Source organism: Schistocerca gregaria, chromosome 2 (assembly GCF_023897955.1).
Source record: "Schistocerca gregaria isolate iqSchGreg1 chromosome 2, iqSchGreg1.2, whole genome shotgun sequence".
Taxonomy (NCBI): domain Eukaryota; kingdom Metazoa; phylum Arthropoda; class Insecta; order Orthoptera; family Acrididae; genus Schistocerca; species Schistocerca gregaria.
This window is the reverse complement of record NC_064921.1, coordinates 345,036,339-345,060,785: the sequence shown is the minus strand read 5'-3', so window position 1 is coordinate 345,060,785 and position 24,447 is coordinate 345,036,339. Positions and strand designations below refer to the sequence as shown.

The 24,447-nt window shown below is 37.8% G+C and overlaps 1 protein-coding gene across 4 annotated transcripts in view; it reads right to left on the bottom strand.

Moving 5' to 3' along the window:
• The window catches only part of LOC126337021 (serine/threonine-protein kinase mTOR), a 236,436-nt gene that overhangs the window by 90,291 nt on the left and 121,698 nt on the right, over positions 1-24,447 (bottom strand). For all 4 annotated transcript variants that reach the window (XM_050001292.1, XM_050001294.1, XM_050001291.1 and 1 more), the window contains 2 exons: positions 7,388-7,498; positions 4,705-4,835 (listed from right to left, as the gene is read on the bottom strand). In XM_050001292.1, coding sequence (XP_049857249.1) covers positions 4,705-4,835; positions 7,388-7,498 — 242 coding nt within the window. The remainder of the gene's footprint in view (positions 1-4,704; positions 4,836-7,387; positions 7,499-24,447) is intronic.

Below are 24,447 nucleotides of genomic sequence, written 5' to 3'. Positions count from 1 at the left end.
AGTTCTTTCAGTATGGACTTAATGTTGTGTTCATGGTTTTCTTAATTTCTCCACCCTCATAGAATTTCTTCTTTTTTGATTTGTCTAGCTCTGGGACTGACATCTCACATGATGTTCACAACATCACTCATGCCAATCTTTGTCTCAATTTCAATCTGAAACTTAGAATGTTGATTGAAATGATTATACTGGTAATTGCATTAACCCTTTGACTGCTGCGGACGTGTTAGCTCATCATGCCTCGCCGTTCCCCTGGCGCCCCTGATATGTAAACACACGGCTTTGGGTCTTCCCTACAGCATTAAGGACGTGTTTACGCGGCCGCACCACAGGCCTTCCCACCATTAGGCACGAGTTTAGGCACGCTGAGTCACAGCTACCTGAGCGCTACGGACATGTATACATGCAGAGCTGTCTTTCCGTCCTGCTCTTCTAGTAGCTGTTCAGTGGTCTAACTGCGTAGTTCGAGAGTGCTGTGTTCACTCTTTGCAGAATTTGACTTAAATTCCTGTATTTTCATCAGTTTTCATGTCTTTTATATGAGAAATGTCACATCATCATGGTTGCACAGATAAAGAAATCCTGGATATGCTCACTAAGAGTGACAGTGAGTGTGAATTATTTTATGTTGCTAACAGTGATGAGTCTTCAATAGAATCTCGAAGCTGTAGTCCTGAGCTCTTTACATGACAGGGGAGAGCAAGAATTAGTCCTCAGCCCTTTACATCACAGGGGAGAGCAAGAATTACAGTCAGCAGTTACTCTGAATCTGAGGAATCAGAAAGTGATTGTGAAATGGTTCAGAAAAGAGCATGCTTAAGTGACACATTTGACTGGAAGAAACCGATTTCCAGCCATTAAACCATTACTTCGATGACTCGAGTTCAGGATACAAATTTCAATTAGATACTGACCCAAGCATTCTTTAATTTTTTCTTTAATATTTATGTCACAAGAACTGTTGCAATTTATTGCAGACGAAACAAATCATTTTTACGTTTACACCAGAGAAAATACTACAGAATCTGTGAATTCTCAACTGTCAAAGTAGAAAGACACTGGATTTGAAGAAATGTATTGTTTTGTTGCTGTTTGCCTTCTATTGACACAAGTTAAGAAGTTAAAAACAAACAAAAAAATAATAAAAATAAATAAAAATAAAAAAGTTGTTACATTAACTTAATTATGCTGTTAAATTAACTTAATTATGTCATGTATTGGAAAATTTTGACTCGTTCCACATCATTACGAAATATCGTATTCATGATCCATGGAACTAGTATTAATCTAATCTAATCTAAGTGATTATTGGTCCAGAGATACACTTTTGAAGAAACCAGTTTTCAGTGAAATTATGTCCTGAGACCGTTTTTGTCTACTTCTGAGAATGTTACACTTCAGTGATAACGCTGGAAGTACTGGAGGCAACAGCCAATTTAAAATTAGGACGATTGTTGACAAAGTTTGTACAACATTTTGTAATTAATTTTGCCCACATCACAAGCTTTTTATAGATGAAAGTCTCTTGCTGTTCAAAGGACTACTATCTTTTCAGCAACTTATTCCAACCAAGTGAAGAAAATTTGGAATAAAGATATTTGTACTATGTGACTGTCAGAGAGGGTATATTTCAGATTTTACTGTGTATACAGGTTCAACAACAGAAATTGGGTTCCACAATGTGCAAAAATGTGGCGACATAGTGGCAACTCTTATGGGACCATATTTGGAACAGGGTCATATTCTATATGTCGATAACTGGTAATCCAGCCTGGACCTGTTCCCCTTGCTTCACAACCATTTAACACCTGCACATGGCACTGTTCGTAAAACTGGCGCAACATCCCAAAACTGCAGAAGAAATTAAAACAAGGAGAAACTGAGTTTAGGTCCACTGAAAAGGTCCTTGCTATCAATTGGTGCAATAATAGAGAGGTATACATAATGACAACAAGCCACACAACACAAATGGTTGACACAGAGAAGACTGACAGAAATACTGGTGAAAAAATAAAGAAACCGCAATGTATTGTAGATTACAATTCGAGTATGGGTGCAGCTGACCGTGGTGACATGGTACTGAGCTCAGTGGGATCAGTGCGTAAGACTGTGAAATGGCATAAGAAATATTTTTTTTCACATTCTGGATTTGTGTATTCTAAATGGTCATGCTCTCCACTGGTCGGTAAAAGGGCAAAAAATGACACTCGCAGAGTTTCACCTTCCTCTTGTAAGGGAGATTGTAGAAAAATATGATACGGAATGGAGAAAAACTGGTGGGGGAAGGCGTTACGATGACAAGAAACCTCTGCAATTCACAGGGAGACATTTTCCGGCTGTTATCATGAGTGAGCATTCACAGAAAAGTACGCTAATGCGCAGATACAGGGTTTGCACGAAACAGAAAGTGCACTGAGAAACTATATACAGGTACCTGTGCAAAACTAGCAACGTTCCATTATGTGTTGCACCCTGCTTTGAGACTTATCATACAAAGAAGCATTACTAATCACTGGTCCAAAGCCCAGATCAAAAAGAAGGATGGGAAATAGATGCAACAGGTGTAAAATTATTCAAACGAAGCCTGACTTCTTCATATGTAGCAGTTTACTGGCAAATGAATGGACTTGGTGATTGAGATTGTGCAATATCTGTACTGTGGCAAATATAATTATGCCGAGCACATTGCGCCAGTATAACAAAATCTATACATTAATCTCTGTGAACAATACATTTAAATCATTAACACGTAACATGGACAGTTATATTCTTTTATCCTTAGTAATACAAATGTAGATCACACTCAGTTTACTTGTACAAAACATATTTTCCATAACTGATTTAAACACCTTTAATCAACGAGAAAGAAAATGCCAAAGTTAAAACTATTTTCTAAGTGTGATTTTTCTTGCTACTTTGCCTCTGTTGCTAGCCAATACTGAAAATTAAACTCACTGTTCTGGGGAGGGTGGGGGGCTTAAAATTTGTTGTTCGAATGAGACTGGCTTTGAAGCATTAACGGAAAATGGTAGGGGAATAAAAATTTTTATTCCTTATCGTTGTGCAGTCAATTTATTGCACTCTAAATTTCATTTTCATCATGCGTTCACACTACTAGACATGCTAACCCGAAGTTTAAATTGTTTACAGGCCTGATTTTTGTGCTCAACTTTCATTCCAGTTGTACAGCTTTGTATGTTTTACGGAGCATAGTTTTTTAGCAAAATCAGAATGAAAATACTTTTGATGTTGTTACAAAATCTTCAATTTTGTGCTTAATTCATTCAGTACTGAAAAGAGCTATGGAAATGAAACTTTATATTTAAGAACCTTATGTTCTTAGGTTGCTACATTCCAAGTTTAACGTTCGTCACAGCATTAGTTCCGGAGATGCAAGAAGCCAAACTTCAAAATTTTTTCGGGCGCCTATTTTTTTGGCCGATTTACCTACAATTTTCTGGCTCAATGTGGCTCATAAAATTCTTTTCATTATTATTCTTAAGAGAATGCATAAAGTTGTACTAGATGGCCAAATTTTATTTCTTTACAAAAGCTATTGCCTGAGATATTACAGCTTAAAGGTGCCAAAAATTCACGCTGGCTCTGCACAAGTTGTATTCAGCCAAAAAATATTCAGCACAGAGCAGGTTAAGCAGAGTGGGCCAATCCGGTCCCGGCAGCGGTTCCGAGAAACAGGCACACAGTGCAGGTAGATGGATTATGCTACAGGCTTCGGCGCCTCAGCGCGCCAAGCCTTCAGCAGTCAAAGGGTTAAAGTTAAATCATTATACACATCACTTGTGAAATTAACAGTGAATAACATTATCTTAAATTTGAATTGTTTAGCTTATTAATCAGAACCTAAGAGAATATGATTTTGTTAAGCTTTGTATGTGATAGATATAATAAATGCCTTAAATATGCTATTAGATAAAAGATTCTGTAATTAATGTCACAAACCTGCAAATCAATTAAAAATAATGTAACTTCTCATTTTTAAAATTAAAGTTCTTACTATAAAATACAAAACCCTAATTCATGCATTTGCAGGTGGTTTTGAAACCAAAATGCGTTTTTGTTGAAGGATAGTAGTAAACCTTAATACAATCACATCTGCACAAAAGAAATCCGCCCTTGACTAATCTGTATGATATGCTAGACCTCATACACTGCCAACTTCAATCAAATGCGAAACTTTGAGCAGAGAATATCACCATGTCTTCCAAAGTCTCTCTACCCAAAGTTGCAGGACTAGCATCTCTATGAGGAAGGATGTCATGAAGAGCCTAAAATTTTAGTTTCGTAATGACTCTTTTACTTCACATTACAACAAAAAAACATTCCTGACATTAAAGTTGAATTGGTTCAATAGTCAGACTAAGGTATCTGCTATTTGCTGATGATACTGTGCTGTTTAACTTATTAATGAACAACTTAATATGAGAGTTACAAATGTTAAAAGAAACACTGTTTGAAATAATGATGTTATTAACAATCAATGAAACCATGGCAAATCCAGGATGGCATGTGAGAGTCTTTTTGTTGTGCCTATCTGCAACTAAGTATCTTCGCTATATGGTGAACTGTAACAATCAATGAATTCTTTTAAGTGCGTTAACTGCTTCAAAAGTGGCATTAAATATTTTCTCCTCTTTCTTACATAATGTGCACAGCTGCACAGATTTTAATATTTCTAGTATATACCTAAGGGCTGGAGATGGTGACTCTTTCAAAAGCTCAATACTCAATCTGCGAAGCCATTCTAACCAGTCATCCTTTGATACTCTCCTTGTTGCAGTCCAGGCGCGTTGCAGATTGGCTGGAGAAACATGCAACTGAAACACAAAGTAAATATTTCAGTAGACACAACTGTACACAGAAATAGAAAATTGGGCAAAGCCCAGAATAACTCCCAGAAAGGCAGATCATTATTCACCTTTACATTAAGTAGTAAAAAAAGAAATGTTGCTCCACTGGTGTATGAAATTGACTTTCTCTACCACTGAAAGCTGCTCCCAGCAGACGGGTAGGGGAAAATGCAAAAAAAGGGCTGAATACTTATTCATTGTTAATTTAGCAAGTAATATGTATTACAATTTATATTTAATCAATTGCCAGTACAAATGTTGCAATCAACATTCTAAGCTTCAGATTCAGATTGAAACAAATTTTTTAATGAAATTTATGAACATTATGCTGCTTATTGAAAGAACAGGCAGATAGAAAAACCCATTCTACAATGATTAGCAACAAAGGATAAAGATTATAATTCACAGCATGGGATGTTAAAAAGTGTTGCTTGTACCTAAAGAGTACATAAAAAGGAAACAAAAATTGTCTCAGATAACTTAGGTGCTCACCTTGTAGATGAAAATGGGTGAGAAGTGTGTCATTCAATCCTTATCATGAGATCAAAATTGTTACTATTGGGTTAAACAAACAACAGTTTGCAGTTGAATAGCTTTTAATGATATTTGATAGCGTGTCAAAATATAATTAAAGTAATACAACATAGTTTCAATGTCTGCAGTGAAATGTTTCACAAAAGTATAAGTAAATATGCATGTCGTCATGTACTTCTCTTTTTATGTGCTACTGTATGCCATAACAACTTGACTTAGAAAAGCAATAACTTGGTAAACATAAATGTTACAAGCATTAACTACATAGAAAAATACTTGTAGCTTTGTATACTATCAGCTGCTGAAATCCTTGCTTCAATATCTAACACTATTATGAAATTTTAAGAATACCTATTTCACTGAAGGGGTATCTAAATTTTGTGCCTTCTGGGTCTCTGAATGTCTCCCCCCCCCCCCCCTTTTTTTTTTTTTTTTTTTTTTTTTCAGCTGTTCATTGACTAGCAATCAATTCGGCAATAATGACACCAATAACTTTGCTTTACTGTGTTCTGATAGCAATAACTTCTCTCTTCACGGGACTAGAATCTTGTGTCCATTGTGTCCATAACAAGTAACATTAAATTATTATCAATAGACATAAGAAAAAAATAGACATGGGAAAAACAAACTTTAGGAAAAGTAGCTAGTCAGGCGCTCTTAGAATTTTTTGGGTACATACCTTATGCCTGCAGTAAACTTCTAGAAAATCTTTTGCACCATAATATAATTTTTAGAGTCATTTTACAACCTTGTTGGTGTATCCCAAGATTCCAATCTCAATACATGCAAACTGGGTTTGCTCAGTCTCATTGCCAGTGGCACACAAATCATTGTGTTTATGATGCAAGCAGTGCTACAAGGAAAGAACATGCCTCCCAGTGCCACATACCGCCATGTGGTAACAGCCAGCTTCTTCCAACTTGGAATAAAGATGCCAACACATCTAGTGAAGAACCACTTGCATGTGCTATCTTCAGCCGCATCATCATAAGACAGCGAGTATCTTGATGGTGTGGAAGTTTGTGATAGCAACCGTATGTTCACCTGAAGATGTGGGTTTTTGTGCCGCAAAACTGGTAGTGATCCAATAATGAAGGACTAAATACAGCTGATGAAGTTATTAATACCCAAGATGATTACTCATAGCTGTGGCTGACCCATGTACAAGGTCGTCTGCGCAACCCTAAAAGCCTCCTACTGCTTCAGGAGAGATCTGAGCACTGCCTCCATGCATGACAACACAAGGAACAACCAAGTGGACTCAGCACATGCAACTAAATGCCTTACTTGTCACCAATTGTGTCACAACACAGGACACAACTGACAGTGTGGCCACAATTAATCAAGTTTATTTACCTACACAGAAATGAACAACAAACATGGAGGCTGATAAAAGTAAATAGTAAGAATACATCTAAGAGCGAGTTCCTGCTGCACTGTTCCTATATAGAGGAAGGCTACCATAGATGGGATGGTGGTTGCCGTATGATGTGCACAAGTCCAGTGACCCACGGATGGTGGTTTCTGGCAGCCAGCCCACACAGATGGCATTGGCGGATAATTTAAAGTTCGCTGCCCAACAAAATGTTACACAACAATATAAAGAAACAAAAGTCACACTATAAACCCGAAAAATCTCTCTACTGATAACAGTTGATTCAGTACTCACAACACTGAATAATTAATCCATGTGAACTATTTATCAATGGTTAAGATCTAAATAATATCACACAGTAGCACACTAAGCCCTCCTTTTTTCCAACACAGACACATTACTATATTGCATCAATAGCTTCTTCTTTACACAGTCCATTATTTATAAATATTTTCTTTATTGAAGATTGAATCTGCCTGTGGTTTAAAAATTGCATGCAGATATTAATACACTATTTTTAATGCAAATGCAGTATAAGGACCTAGTGACATTTGCTACTGAAAGGGTATGAGATTGCAACAAAAATTAAATGACTAGTCATCACACTCACTCTTTTAATTGGTGGTGGTTCTGAGGAAGTGTGAGCCACATCACCTCTCTTTGGTCTTGACAGTCTTGGCTCAAAGAGTAAGGAATCATCTGGTTCGACCAAATTGTCATCCTAAATTAAAGAAAGATACAAAAGAAGAGTTTTTACAAGACAAACACTGACACTGACTCAAAACAAATTTATTAACACTCTGTGATAAAACTGCATAAATAGTGGTAGCAGTAATAGTAACAGTAATGATCAACAATATAACTGGTACTTAGCTGACAGCACTGTCACCATAGCAAAAAATTGACTGTCTATAATATTTAAGATAAAATGCAGTTTAGCATGTATGTACAAACTAGCCTCACAGGTTGACTAGCAAGTGTGATCAAAAGAAAAACTGTAAAAATACATTTGTACACCCTTCTGTCTTTCACATGACTAATTTACTGCATGTTTTGGATGTTTGTATATTAATGCTCATATGTTGCCCAATCACTGTACTATCCTGTAAAATATTTACTTCATTTCCAAAAGAGGATTCCAGATTTGTCAATAATACACAAATAACTTTTTTCAAAATTGTCGCTACTTGCTGTATTACTGTTATTCCTTAGAGAAGAACCCTAAATGTTCTATAAGCATCTGAAATACTTAGCTCTGTGGAAATGATGATTGTACAGCAACATTTCACTCTATCTACCTCAACAGTCATAGAAATTTTTAACAAGAAAGAGGGGGGAATAAAAAAGAAAATCGATAATACTGGTATGACGTACCCTATGCCATGCACTGTACAGTGGCTAGTGGAATATATACATAGATAATGCTCGCAAGATTAAAAGAACTGTCAACAACTTATCATTATACATAGTAAGTTTCTATGAAAAAAGATAATTAGAATTTGTGCCATGCTACCACGCTATGCTAAGTACCTCAACAAAGGTTGCACTGATGTGCAAGCACAGTGGAAAGCAAATCTGTATGAACAAGAAACCAATTTTAGTTGATTTCTGTAATTTTTTCCATCCCAATTGGAATTTATTTTCCGAAGTACCCAGTTATTTAAAATGAGTAAATTTAACAATGGATGACTTAAAAAATATTTTTATTCAACCAGTATCAAGCAAGGTAGCATAATCCTTACTGCCTTTGGTGGGTTATAGTTACCTTCCGATACGGTAGTATTGCAGTTATTGCAAAACTTTCAAAAACATCGACATACTTTATGCAAGAACATCTAAAAAAATTCTGATATATCTGAGACAAATAGTCTGCTGTTGCTGTTTGTTTAAGATTATCAAAGTGTTTTGAAATGCTCTTGTACAGTATATGTCATCTTTTGCTGCTTTTTGACTAATTGTATTGTGACAATTAAAACAGTAGTGCCACATCAGACCATGGCTATAATCACCAAAATCATTACTTGTGACTGGAGTAGGATGTGCCAAGACGATATGCATTGCACAGGTCTTGCATTTGAGTCTTCCACAGGGATATGACCCAGTGGCTAGGGGATGGAACCGGATGTGGCATAAGGTTTGTCTTATCCCTGTGGAAAACCTCGATGCAAGACTTATCCGATACACCCACCCAAAAATTCTGCTCCACTCCAGTCACATACCAGACTTATCTAATCCCATTACAGGCAGGGCGCCCTGTGAAAATAGGCATGTCACGTACCAGTTTGGTTGCAATTCTGCACAGTATTTTATGTGGGCTTCAGCACCAACCAGTGGTTCAACCGAAGTAATGGCCACTGCTAAACTGTGGTCAAGAACAGAGATGATCACCCAATGGCAGAACACACAGCTGAGCACCTCATGCTCAATTTCAATGGCTACTTCACAACCTGTGTCATTTCCATTCCTTCCCCCCTGCCTTCCCTCCCCCAACACCAGCTTCTCTGAACTTTGCAACACATCCATTATTTCCATAATCCTCCTGGCCTGAATCTCCACTAGCTCTCTGTCCCATGCAAACCTCCATCCTGCCTTGGGAGGGAGGTGTTATGCCCACTGTGGTGATACCACTCCATGACTTCACTATGACATGTATATGCCCAGTTTCAACCGTTTTGGATGTCTATCAATTTCCAAGGTGTACCGAGATCTGAGAAGTAATAGATGCCTTATCAAATTTTGTCATTTTAGTTGAAGCTCATATTTGATGGGTTTTATATTATAACTTTGTGTTCTATGAATGTACACCATTTTAAATATTGAGGATCTCTCAAAAACACGTCAGTTACTGGTACTAAAACAAACTAGGTACACCTCAGAATAAAAAGCATAAAGAAAAGGAATTAAAAGGTAACTTAGTCTCAGCAGTTTATAAAGTATAAAGGAAAATTTACAATCTAGTTATTTCAAGAGACTTCTTTTGCAAACAAGAACATCTTCAATTAAAGTACAAAATGTATACTGGTACTGGTACAGGAATCTTCCTGCTGCTGTTTTCTCTTGTAGTTTCAGTTATCCTCAAGTGCAAGGGAAGAAGTTCAATTTTCTTGCAGTGAACTGTAATTTTTTGTACAAATTACAACATACTTCACACAACCATTACACTTTTACTACTGGGAGAATTTATTGTTAAGTACTTTTCATAATACTTAGGTAAATACCAAGTATACAGTTGACAGAATTGCACTTTCATAGAAAGAAAATGCAGTAAAGTTTCAAAAATTGCAGTCACTATACTAATTGAATATTCAGTTAAAAGCTTTAATTCACATGCAAGAATGGCTATCACACAATGACTCTCTATACTTACAATCTTTTAATGGTTTCAGATGTTTATTATGGTGATACTACCATCATTATTCTGGTGTACAAAGCACATATAACTTTATATACATAACTAAACTACTTTACATTACGTGTATGGTTGCCAAATGAATAAACAAATCAATTAAAATGAGGTCAATATACAGGTTAAATCGAATAAGATGAGGCAACTGGGGGGCAATATGCAAATACCTTTCCATTTATTAACATTAACCAGGCATAAACAATGATTGTGCATTTGCAGACAGAATTTCTGAAATGAACATAACCTGGTTAATCACACATTACTTTCACGACTGGAAATAATTAGGTATTGAAAATGGCAGTCAGTCATACAATTTTTAGAATTACTACATCACATTAGCAAGTATACTAGAGGTAAGCTTCATTCCATGGGAGGCTCACCACAGTCAGACTTCATAAGGCCATCAACATTCCCAATGGTTGAAACTGGGCAGATAAAGGCCGTTGTGACATTACGGAGAGGTACCGTAACAATTCAGTGACCCTACCCACATCATCCTTCCCACAGTCTTCTTCCTTCTCTCTTCTATCAAGCCCTCCTAATTCACTCCTTCACATCATTATCACTGTCATTGCTCAAACTCACCAGTGACTGTGCCCATGTCACATTCTTATCTCACGCACTTGCTGCTTCTCCCTTCCTGTTATGTGCATTTGTTTCCTCCCTCCCAGCCACCAGCCAACCTTCCTGGACCATCCTTCCTGCTCATTGCTTACTTTCTTTCTTTGCCCAACTCCACTTGAAACAATCCCTCATCCTAGTCAAGCTGCACAACTACAGTCCTGGCATACTGTATTTAGCTGGCACAATTTAGTCACACAGGGGTGTACATGCATATGTGTATATATGTTTACTTTAGCTCAATAAAGGATTCAGCCAAAAGCCCAAGAAGTTTTCAGTCTTGTTTATATGCCTGTTGATGACTAAACCATTCAGCAAGTTTTTACCTTTCCTTAAAAAATAAAAAAAGTTAAGTTGAAGACTCATAACTGAGAAGTGATTCACCCTTCAGCATACAGAAATGCCTTGATTGATCTTCCATTTCTCACTTATGAACAACATGGAGAAATTGCTCTATCCAGTTTCTGTATACAAAACTCAAAAAACAATACTGTACAACTAATGGGTTAGGAGAAATGAAGCAATGGTTCATAACAAAACGCTTTTGCAAATGTATTCTTAAAAAGAGAGTGGAAATAAAAGTAGGAAAAAATTATTATGAGCCTTTCATAACTTCTGAGTATGCTTCACTGATACAATTTTCCATTCTGGTTGGACAAACCTATGGATGCAATTCTAATGCCATACATCTCCCAGAAATGTGTGTGGGAGGATGAAAGATCTCACCTACATCTACATCTATGTGATTACTCTGCTATTCACAATAAAATAAAGTGCCTGGCAGAGGGTTCAATGAACCCCCTTCAAGCTGTCCCTCAACCGTTCCACTCTCAAACGGCGCGCCTGAATAACAGGCACTTAAATTTTTCTGTGCAAGCCCTGATTTCTCTTATTTTATCGTGATGATCATTTCTCCCTATGTTGGTGGGTGCCAACAGAATGTTTTCGAAAAACGCGTTTGCTTTAATGATTCCCATTCCAATTCACATATCATGTCTGTGGCACTACCTCCCCTATTTCATGATAATACAAAATGAGCCACCCTTCTTTGTACTTTTTCGATGTCATCCGTCAAGTCCCACCTGATGTGGATCCCATACTGCACAGCAATACTCCAGAATAGGGCAGACAAGCTTGGTTTAAGCAGTCTCTTTAGTAGACCGGTTGCACCTTCTAAGTGTTCTGCCAATGAATCACAGTCTTTGGTTTGCTCTACCCCCAACATTATCTATGTGATCGTTCCAATTTAGGTTATTTGTAATTGTAATCCCTAAGTATTTAGTAGAATTTACAGACTTCAGATTTGTGTGACTTATCACGTAATCAAAATTTAGTGGGTGTCTTTTAGTACTCATGTGAATAACTTCACACTACTCTTTATTCAGGGTCAATTGCCACTTTTCGCATCATACAGATATCTTATCTAAATCATTTTGCAATTTGTTTTGGTCATCTGACGACTTTATACGATGGTAAATGACAGCATCATTTGCAAACATCTAAGAATATTGTTTTCTACATCGTTAATATAGATTAGGAACAATTAAGGGCCTATAACACTTCCTTGGGGAACGCTGGATATCACTTCTGTTTTACTCAACGACTTTCTGTCTATTACTAGGAACCGTGACTTTTCTGACAAGAAAGTCGCACAACTGAGGTGATATTCCATAGGCACAGTTTTGTTAGAAGATGCTTCGGTGTCAAAAGCCTTCTGAAAATCTAAAAATATGGAATCAATTTGACATCCACTGTCGATAGCACTCATCACTTCATGAGTATAAAGAGCTAGTTGTGTTTTGCAATAACAATATTTTCTGAATACGAGCAGACTATGTATCAATAAATCGTTTTCTTCGAGGTACTTCATATTGTTCAAATTCAGTATATGTTCCAAACCCCTACTACAAATCAATATTAGTGATATGGGCCTGAAATTCAACGGATTACTCCTATCACCCTTTTTGGGTATTGGTATGATCTGAGCAATTTTCTAGTCTTTAGGTACATATCTTTCTGTGAGTGAGCGGTTGTATATAATTGCTAAATATGGATTTATTGTATCAGCGTACTCTAAGAGGGACTTGACTGGTATAAAATCTGGACCAGAAGCCTTGCCTTTATTAAGTGATTTAAGCTGCTTTGCGACACTGAATATATCTACTTTTATGCTTGTCATCTTGGCAGTTGTTCTTGATTGGATTTCAGGAATATTTACTTTGTCTTCTTTGGTGAAGGAGTTTCAGAAAACGGTGTTTAATAACTCTGCTTTAGTGGCACTGTCATCAGTGACTTCACCATTGTTATCACGCAGTAAAGGTATTGATTGCATTTTGCCAGTGGTGTGCTTAATGTATGACCAGAATCTCTCCGGGTTTTCTGCCAGATTTCAAGACAGAGTTTCATTACAGAAATTATTAAAAGCATCTCGCACTGAAGTATGTGCTATATTTCGAACTTCGGTAAAACTCTGCCAGTCTTGGGGATTTTACGTTCTTTTAAATTTGGCATGCTTTTTTCGCTGCTTCTGCAACAGCGATCTGACTCATTTTGTGTACCATGGGGGATAGTACCATCACTTATTAATTTATGTGGCATATATCTCTCAAATGCTGTTGATACTCTCTCTGTGAAATCATTCCAAAACTTTTCTACATTTACATGATCAGATCGGAAGGAGTGAAGAATGTCTCTTAAAACGGCATTAAGAGCATTTTTATCAACTTTTTACAATAGATAAGATAAGGAAATGCAAGTTGACAGAAAAGTAACATTTGCAACATTCACTTTAGAGATACTGAAGATGAGGATGTATCTCAGCAGTGTTTAATTAATATTTTATTTGTAATCACACAAGACTGAAACTCAGAAATGAGATGAAACAGAGGATTAAACACTAAATTTTCTGTAATATACCAGTACTCCAGTGATCATGTATTATTTGCATGGCGAAAGTGCTCAGTATGCAATTAAGGCAATTACTAGAAAACATATTGCCTATACTATATAAAATAAATTTATAACAAGTGCCATATTTCAATTTATTTTTCAATACATTTCATTCATGCACATTAGTAGCAACTTTATTTGCATTACTAAGTCAAAAATTATAAAAATTCACAAACATTATGGTGCATCATATGTAATACCTGACTAAGGCCCAGATCAGATAGAGTATTGTGGCTTCAATGTTAAAAGCTGCTAAATACTAATAAATCATTGCAAAATCACAGAACAACATGCAACACTAAAAAGATATATAATTTTAACAAAAAAAATAGTTTTTTTTTCTGATTTGGTTGCATAGCCTATTTCGAATTTCTTTTAGATGACACTTTTTCCATTAAGACCGAATCTGTTAGTTTATTCACAACACTACAGGTCAATTTCAGCTGTACAGCCATTTTTAAGTGAACAAGTCCATTTTTGTGTTACGGTATTGAAGTTTTTCCGGCAGTTTGAATATTATATCATTTTTCTGGAGTACATTTGGGATGTTATTAACTATTGTACTGATATTTTTGCTAACAACATTTCAGCCATTCTCAATGTGAGCCACTTGCAATTTTAAAGCACTTTGGAATAAATGCACATACATCCAAGATAACACTATTGGTAACAAGAATGTCAATCACACATAAAACCTTATGCCTTTAAGTGTAAAACAAAGCTAGTGCAGAGTCAGTGAATCCACAGTGCTTATGAAGTATTTGGTTGATTACTGTGGATGGCACACGTTGGAATAGAAGGAGTGAAGGTTAGAACAAAATATCCTTTGAGAGCGCAGACATTAAATGAAGGGTTTCCATGATTTGTCAAGGTCTCTGTTCAGCAGGCTGGCTGTTAATTGTATTTCCACAGCATTCTTGACAATTGAATCCCAGTAGGATGATATGGTGGCCACTATCTTAACTTTTCTGTAGACCAAGGTACGGCCAGTGGAAATTTGTTGGGTTCCAGTAGGCAAGTGAATCGCTGGTGTTCAGTGTAACAGTCTTTTACAGTGTGTGTTGTCTGTCCTATGTACCATCTGCCACACTCACAAGGAATTTCATATACATATGTCTTTTGTAAAAGCATATTGTCCTTCACAGATCCCAGAACAGCTATTCTCTTGTTCGGTGGAAGGAAGATCACATCCACTTAATTCTTTTTTCTTGCAATTTTTGGTGAAATATTTCCCACATAAAGTAGAGTGACCATAGATTTTACATCTATTTCTTATTGCTCTTCTTCTGGTCGGTCTGGCATTTTCAACTGCAGAGCTCTCTTAATTTGTGGTTCTATGTATTTATTCTTCCATAATATTTCTTCGAAGTGTACCATTTCACTATGTAGGCTCCCAGTGCCGGATTTATTCAAAAACTGCCAGAATAATGAAGAACAACAACTTGTATGAAATCTTCCTTCCACCATCCAAGACAGCAGCTCTTCTGGGATCTTGCAAGGATGACCTGCTATTACAGAAGGCAAGTATATATTCAATTCCATGTGTGTGTGTGTGTGTGTGGGGGGGGGGGGGGGGGGTAGAACTATGCAATAAGTACTGTAATAAAATTGAACACCAGTGATACACTCACCTACTACAGCCCAACAAATCTACAGTGGGTGAACATTGTATTTCCAATGGTCATTTCTTGGATAATGGAAAACTTAAGATACTGGCCACAGTCTCATCCTACTGTGATTCAATGGTCAAGGATGCTGTAGAAATACAATTAGCAGACAACCTTCTTAACAGAGGAGGGTTTCCAGCTTGACAACTGACGGAAAACCTTCATTTCACATCTGCGCTCTCAAAGGCTATATTGTTCTAGGCTTTACTGCCTGCCACCCCAACATACGCCATCCACAGTAAGCAATCAAATGCTTTGTAAGCACTATTGATTCACTGACTCTGCACTGTCTTTGTTCTACTCTTAGAGGCATAAAGTTTTATCTATGACTGCAACTTTCGTTACCAACAATGTTATATTGGATGCATTTACATTTATACCACAGCATCAAGTGCTTTCAAAATCTTGCTAGTGACCCACCTTGAGAATAGCTGAAAGGTCATCAGCCAAAATATAAGTACAAGAAACAACAATATCCTGGATGAACTCTTGAAAAATAATGGTATAAATCAATTAATGTTTGTCATACAACATCAAAACAACAACGAGATCATACAATCGGACAACGTGTCATGCAACTGGTACTCATGAAAGCATGAGATGCAAAACTGGGCACAGTACATGTGTTCACTCATGCTTACATGGTTACTGACTGTGACATAAATTATACTGCTAGATACAACACTTCTTATTTGACTATCATAAAATACATATTCATGAACTAATCAACTTAAAAAGGCTATATAGCCATTAGTGGTTTAAATAAGAAATAACAAAGAAATTGAATGTGACATTTTTTCCCAATCTGTATATAAATTCCAAATTGTTTGGTTCCAGGTTGATGATAATATGCAATTACACAATGAAAATTAGTGCAAACAGTGTAGGGTGCAGGGACAGCCCTCTAATCCTATAGTGAGGACTTTGGGAGCAAATCACAGAAGCACCGAAACTCCAAACAGTTGCATGATACTGTTAGCACCCATAAGGTACTGATCTCAATGGATCAGTTTATGAGCAGGTGTGTTAAGGTGCTGTATTGATCCCAGGATTTATAAATTACATGCACTCAGATCTGGGCTGTGCCTGTGAGCATAACTCTCTCAAGGTTTTGTACTATTCATGTATCCCACTAAACACTTTCGGGCTTGGAAGGCTAGTTTGCCAAGAGGAGGACTGTCAAAGACACCGCCACCAAGTGAAAGTTCCTGAAAAGCCAGTATTCCATTTACATAAAACAATATTGAGAGTAATGGAGTCTAATACTCCTGCAACAGTTGCAGGCCATGTGGCATACCCACCTTCTTGTGTGCCTTAACAACACGCATAATGAGAGTTACTGGGAGGGAGAGGGAAACAAACACGACTCAAGTGATGGATCGGAGTAGTAGATATAATTATGACAGTAACAAAAATGGGTGAGTGGGATATTTAGCCAGGTGACTGGATGGTAGATGGGCCAAGAAAATTCTTTGCAATGTTCCAAGAGAAAGGAATAGACTAAGATGACAACATAACAGGGAAGGGATAGATGACATAGAAAACATCCAGGAAGAACATAGCTGAAGCCCATCATGTATGAGTATCATGGATGCATATAGATGAAGCCCACAAGGCGTAGTGAAGTTCAGAAGAGACTTTTATCAGCAGGGACGTCAAATGGTTGCTGCTGCTAATGAGAATAATGATTTAATGGAAAAAAAGTGATTATGTATAGATATGTTAAATGACATGTTCTGTAAATGGAAAAAAGGCATACCTCCTCACCAAGCAGAAAAACTGGTAACAATGGCCAAAGAAACAAATAAATCATTAGTGAGAGGTAATGAGTAACATCACTTTTCCACACTTTAAATATACATTTCTAATTTTTTTCTCTGAGTCAGTTTTGCAGAAACAAAACTGAAACATAAAGATTACAGCTTATAACACTCAATCCTTACATAGTATTTATTAAGAAAAGGTCTACATCTACATCTATAGCTGACAAGCCCTCTTTTAGTGTGTGTCAGAGGGTACTTTGTGTATCAGTGTCACTTCCCCCTCTTCCTGTTCTAGTAGTGTATGGTTTATGGGAGGCACTATTGCTGGTAAGCCTCCATGTGGGCTCAAATCTCTCTAATTTCACCTTAATGGTCTTTCACTAGATATGCGTAAGAGGAGGTGATATACAGAGGGGTCCAAAAAATGTATCCACTGTTTAAAAGTCCATAACTTGCAAACTAATTCGCCGATTTCTCTCATTTTTGGTGAAAGTGTAGCTCAAAGTCCAACTTAAAGATATCACTGTAGGTGTTCGAAATGGTCACCATTAACATCCACACACAAACGATGCTGCGAACTGCAGCACGAACTACTGACTATACGTGTTCAGTTGGATATTTGCACATGAATGTATGATGGATTCTCGAAGTTCATTCTGTGTGCATGACTTTTGTTGATAAACGACTTCCTTTAGTGTTCTCCACAAGTAAAAGTCCAGAGGAGTTAGGTCTGGGGAATGTGGTGGATACTCCACAGCACCTCTATGACCTATCCATCTTGCTGGTAGATTTTTGTCGAGATACGCCCTAACATGACTTTGGTAGTGGGCTGTCACACATGCTAAACAAGAAATATCTTCCTGTCTTTCTTGTATTCTTACTTACAAATGCTTCCAGTAAAGCTGTACTGGCCTCATGATCACATATTCCCTTTTCTGTGCTAACAGAGTCGAAAATGAAGATTTGATTTTTTCTTTGTTCTGGAATACTCAACACTTCAACAGCCACACACACACGAAATTGGTTTTAACACTGATTTATTAGATATGGTCCCGTTGGAAGTGGTATGCCAGTCCTCCAACATTTAAACCAACTTACACGCCAATTCCAGCCAGTTATAGGAGGACTACGAAGAGTAACACTGTAGCAAGGACTCGGAATCACAGTGCAGTTCACCATTTTTCACATTACCAAATATTGTCAGAGGTGGGAGAAGAGGTAAGTGACAGATAACAATCCTAGGAGTGACAGGGGATTAAAACCCAACAACTGGACACACAGTCTGGCACTCAAACCTGTGACATTTAAATACCCAAAAATTCAATGGAGCTGCATGGTCAGGAGTAAGAGTGTGGTTGGTGTGTGTGTGTGTGTGTGTTTGAGAGAGAGAGAGAGACCGGGGGGGGGGGGGGGGGGGGGCGGTGGAGTCAGTGTGTGAATGCATGCATACTCCCTCATAAATGCCTGACAAATTATGTGAAAGAACAGCTACTATCACCCTTTTCGATGTGCCTGCCTGCTGCTAAACACCTTCTCCATTCATTAATTTATATATGATACATGCAAAGTTTTGCATATCAGATGACATGAAATTGTTACACATAAGATTCACAAAATTTTTAACACCATGTGTTCTATTACATACAGGCATATAGAACAAAGATTTTTCATCACTCAGAAAAGAAAGTCACCCAGAATCTTTTAAAAGTTTCATCTTCGGCAACAACTACTTCCCTGGAAAAAGCGCTCCATGTTCCAAAAGCAAGGGGACTTGAAGCTTATATATAAATCTGATCTGATATTATCTAGCAAGTAAATGCTATTTTTTTTCCTCTAGGTTACAGCTTCATTCGGAAATACTTCAGATAATGATTTTCTATTTGTGAGCTTGTAAGAAAAAGGCCATCTCCTATCTGCATGAAACATCAAAATGAGGCATTATGTTTATTTGTCTGAGCTGCTAATGGTACTTTTGGCACTTTATACATCCCAAATTGCACAGCTGCTTTCATATAGGCCCCCATGTTTCAATCGGCTTAAGTTCTACTATTTTTCAATTTCATTTCAATAATTGAGCAGACACAAGATTCACTGAAAGTAGGTTTTCAAATAGCTGGCACTGTTTCTGCTCCAAGGACAAAAATTCAATGTTCATCTATCAAATTACCTCAGTGCTCAAATCACGCCACATTATTTAAACTTGAGCTTTCAAACAAATTCACCCTCTTCCTGATCAGGAGCTGATTGGCTTATTAGACTGAAATGTTTTGCTAAACTGGAGCTCTGTGTTAAAATCAGTGGTAGAAATTTGCCCATGCACTATTAAATTCAATAGAGACAGGCTATAATCTTAGTGGACCCTGGGGGACAGCTGCCGTAGGCAGGAATTCATTCACAAACAAATAATATTAAATACTTGGGCTCAAAGGGAAGTGGTGGTGCTATGGGTGGCCTCCATTCTCCTATCGCCCTGGGGTAGGGAGAACTGGACTCTCTTCATTGTCTGTGGCCCACATTTATGCATTCATATCCAACCTCAGGTGACATCACACGATCAGCGAGGAACTTCTGTGAAGTGTGGAAGGTAGCAGTCGAGGTACTGGCGGACGATAAGCTGTGAGGAAGGGTCATGACTCGTGCTTGGGTAGCTCAGTCAGTAGAGCCCTTGCCCGCAAAAGGCAAAGGACCTGAGGTCGAGTCTCAGTTGGGCACACAGTTTTAATCTGCCAGGAAATTTCAATATGAGGTCTGCTCAAAAAATTCTGGAACATTCGTAATTTTGTGCCAATGGTGTGTTCGAGTGAAATACAGTTGGCATAGCTGCACGTCTGTGTTTAATGCATAACTGACAGAAATATCATTGTTGTATGTCTGTTAGTTAATGTTCAGAACTGTATAGAGTAGAACATTGTGTCGCACAGTTTGTGAATTTCAAGATGGCAGAGTTACACTATGTGACCAAAAGTATCTGGACACCTCCAAAACCACATGTTTTCCGTATTGGGTGCATTGTGCTGCCACCTACTGCCAGGTACCTCGACTGTTGACTGACAGAGACCGCTGACAGTTGAAGACGGTCTTAATATGTAATAGGCTGACGTCTATCCAGACCATCATGCAGGAATTCCAAACTGTATCAGGATCCACTGCAAGTATTATGACAGTTAGGCAGGAGGTGAGAAAACTTGGATTTCATGGTTGAGTGGCTGCTCATAAGCCACACATCACGTTGGTAAATGTCAAACAACGCCTCGCTTGGTGTAAGGAGTGTAAACATTGGACAATTGAACAGTGGAAAAATGTTATGTGGAGGGACAAATCATGGTACACAACATGACGATCTGATGGCAAGATGTGGGCACGCCAAATGCCTGGTGAATGTCATCTGCCAGCATGTGTAGTGCCAACAGTAAAAATTCGGAGGTGGTAGTGTTTTGGTGCGGTCATGTTTTTTCACAGCACAGGCCTACATTGATGTTTTAAGTAGCTTCTTGTTTCCCACTGTTGAAGTGCAATTCGGGTTGACGATTGCGTCTATCAACATGATTGAGCACCTGTTCATAATGCATGCACAGAGTCCTGACCTGAATCCTATAGAACACCTTTGGAATGTTTTGGAAAGCTGACTTCATGCCAGACCTCACCTACTGACATCTATACCTCTCCGCAGTGCACCACTCTGAAGAATGGGCTGCCATTCCCCAAGAAACCTTAGAGCACCTGACTGAATGAATGCTTGTGAGAAAGGAAGCTGTCATCAAGGCTAAAGGTGGGTCAACACCATATTGAATTCCAGCATCGCCGATGGAGGGGGCCATGAACTTGTAAGTCATTTTCAGCAGGGTGTCCAGATACATTTGATCACGCAGTGCTGAAGAGCTGCATTAAATTTCATTTGGAACCCAAGAAAATCTTTGCAGTAGCACACCAAACGATGTAGGAAGCCTACAGTGATGTGTACTTATGCTGTACTCAGTGTTACAAATAATTCACACTGTTTAAAAATGGTCAGACGGAAGTTAAAGATGACCCTCATTCAGGATGCCCTTCGATGACTACTGATGACATCATATCGGGAACATCAATGAATTTGTGCAGTCAATCAAAGACTGGCAATTCAAGAGATTGCTAAGGAATGTGAAATTTTAATTGGATCATGTCATGAAAGCCAGATACCATCTTGGAATGCATTGTGTTACCTGTGGCTAATGAGTGAAGAAAGACCTTCGCCTTGCAACCTGTGAAGGGATTTGGGAATGCACAAATGAGAACAATATGTTCCTGAAGAGAATCGTAACTGATGATGACACTTTTTTTATTTCCAAAGTTAAAAATCCCATTGAAAGGACAAAGATCTGCAACAACAGATGAGAGGAAAGAAATTTCGCAGATGGCGCTTCACGCAATCCAGTAGGTTGCATACCAAGACTATTTTCGGAAGTGGAAATGGTGTTGGAAGTAGTGCACCAATTGTGGAAACAAATATTTCGAAGGAGACCATGCACAATAAGTAAAAGATATGCCATCCTCACAAACTCTGAGACCAGTCAATGCTCACTTCATCATGTTAAGCAACACAGCAAACGTTATAGATGATGGATATTAAAACTGTCACACCAGAAGAGAAACACTTAACTGACTTGACATTTGCCAAATGTCGGCAAATGTCAGATGGAAATACAACTACATAACTGGATAATGTAAGGTTCAATGTTCTGTACAGTCTACATAGTTGCGCTGCTGCTTTTCTATATGATAAAGGCAATTATACCATATCAATTCAATATATTACCTTTGACCACATGAATAAAGAACAAATGGCCATTTCCTGCACTGTAGACAAATTTATGAGTGGCACTGAAAATCAGTAAAAGATAGTTGTATATGTAAATGGAAAAGCATAGATCATCAATAAGCATTAGGAAAGCTGCAACAAAGGCACAAAATAAGCTTGGCACTCCTTAATCAACAGTGTGGCATGTCCTGAACCATAAGCAGCACAAAACTGCCACAGAAGCTACAGCTTTTGAAAACACTATTGGTACTGTTCTAAATGATATCCAACAGGCATGTTTTTCTTAACTTTTTTCCCTCAAATGGGACATTTCACTTGTCTGATAAAATTCAGTGCCATAATGTTAGAATTTGGGTGTGTGAAATCTTATTAGTAGCCATTAAACATGAAGCAAACTTACCAAAGGTTAATGTTTGCAATAATATTTCTGTACATAAAGTCTATGGTCTCTTCTTTTCATGAAGGAAACTAAGATGGATAATATTGTCTTTACACACAAGAGAGTAGTGGGTCCCCCTCAGCTCAAGATGATGTGAATAAGTTCATTGTGGATGACTTCATTGTTCACAATGACATCCAATTTTACCTGAACGCCACGGAGGGTTGTAAGTGGTGAATGAAATCATGTTCATCATCAGAGACTTTCTAGTACCCTACAGTTTTTATCTGTGAAAGTATATAAACAGTAAATTGTTTGTACTATCTATACCTGCCACTCTACAAGATCTGTAATGCTTAGTTATTGAGGCTGTAAATTTAAAAAGGAAAAGTAGCAAGTGATCACTGCATGGTGAGAAATGGTCAACCAGTTTATCATGTAATATTCTCTGCTCGTGGTCACTGCAATATACTTTAAACTTTTTGAACTCTTTTCAGGTATTCAGTTGAGTCATGTTACCCAAATGGTGTGAATTTCAGAAAGCTAACTTGTTGCTGTCTTCAGGTGGTTATGACGACTTTCTTCCATGGGCATTATCTTATATAACCCCTCCCTCTTGCTGTCGATCTAGCATCCATGGTACGTTTGTGAGCTCCACAAGTGAGGTGGAGAGAAAAGTGTGTGGTTCAGATATGATCCGTGGTCCTCAGTCCCTATGCCACCACTACAATGGTCAGGACACTGTCAATGCAGAGGAGGCACATCTTTTTGGTGTGGTGTCAGCTCTTCAGTTGAAGTAATGAGTAGATCTTCCCAAAGACTCTCACTGTGCTTCAATTACACTATGGGATGGCTCTCAAACCTTGCTTGTTTGGAAGCCAAAGGTATTTGAAAGTGATCAAAGAACAGTTAAGTTCTGTGGGAAAACTTACCCAGAGTACGCCAACTAAAGAGTTGAGACCACACCACATTGTTGTTCTTCAAGAATACAGAAATCATTACACTGTGTGTAAATGTGACAACACAGAGCATGCAGAACAAAGAGACAGCATAATATTCTTCTACAGAGTTCATGTTTCCACTGAATTTAAATCATAATGTTTGGGAAATTTTAATGGTGGGCTGTGGACAACTAGATTTGCAGTACAAAGAGTGTTGACAACCTCATTAACACACTGGTGCATATCATCATATACTTTTAAGAACCACAGCACATTCTAAGCTAAAGTGTTGCCCTACAGTCCATCAGTTCAAAAACTTGAAAAGAATAACTATTCATCTGTCTTTGTGTGGAACATGCATATCTGGATGCTGGTCTCTTCTATGTATGATATTGTATTATGAAATTGGCTGACAGTTTCAAAATGTGTTTCACATCAGAACTCTATTTCAGATCTCTGGTTTTCATGGTCAATGCTCTTACAAATTAAACTATTCAGGCATATCTCACAGTTTTCAGCTGCTAATACATCTCTTCTACTTTCTAAGCTGTATGAAGTTCCCCTACATATGTTGTTGGAGTAGCAACCATATGAGAACCTCTGTGATGTTCAGAAAGTAGGAAGAGCTACTAGGAGTTTTCCAATATAGAATGGAACACTGAACAACTATCACATGAAAACCATGCTCTATTTTATTCTTAGTCTGTCCCTTCACAAGATCTGATGTCAACTGAAGACACATTGGTTCTCAGTAAAACAATAACAGTATCCTCAAAGTTGCTCAGTTCGAATGAACGAGATATTTTACAAAGATGTTGACTTTAGATGGGTGGGCATTCCAAAAACAAACATTCAAGATATATTCATCCAAATGTAGCACAAGAAGCAGCAGGTGCTGGCAGTGATGCAGTACTTTTATGTGATCTCAATATCAAGCTGGGGATTATAGAGGGTACTGTCTTCCTCTAATTTCACAACACACACACACACACACACGTAGTTTCTCTTCCATGTTCTCTTCATCCCAAAGCTTCAAAGCTAGATTTAAGCACTGTCAATCTTCTGTGCAGTTTATATGACTTTGATAACAGCAGACTTTTAACATGTATCAGTTTTAATAGCCATAAATTGGTTACGCAAACTCATTTT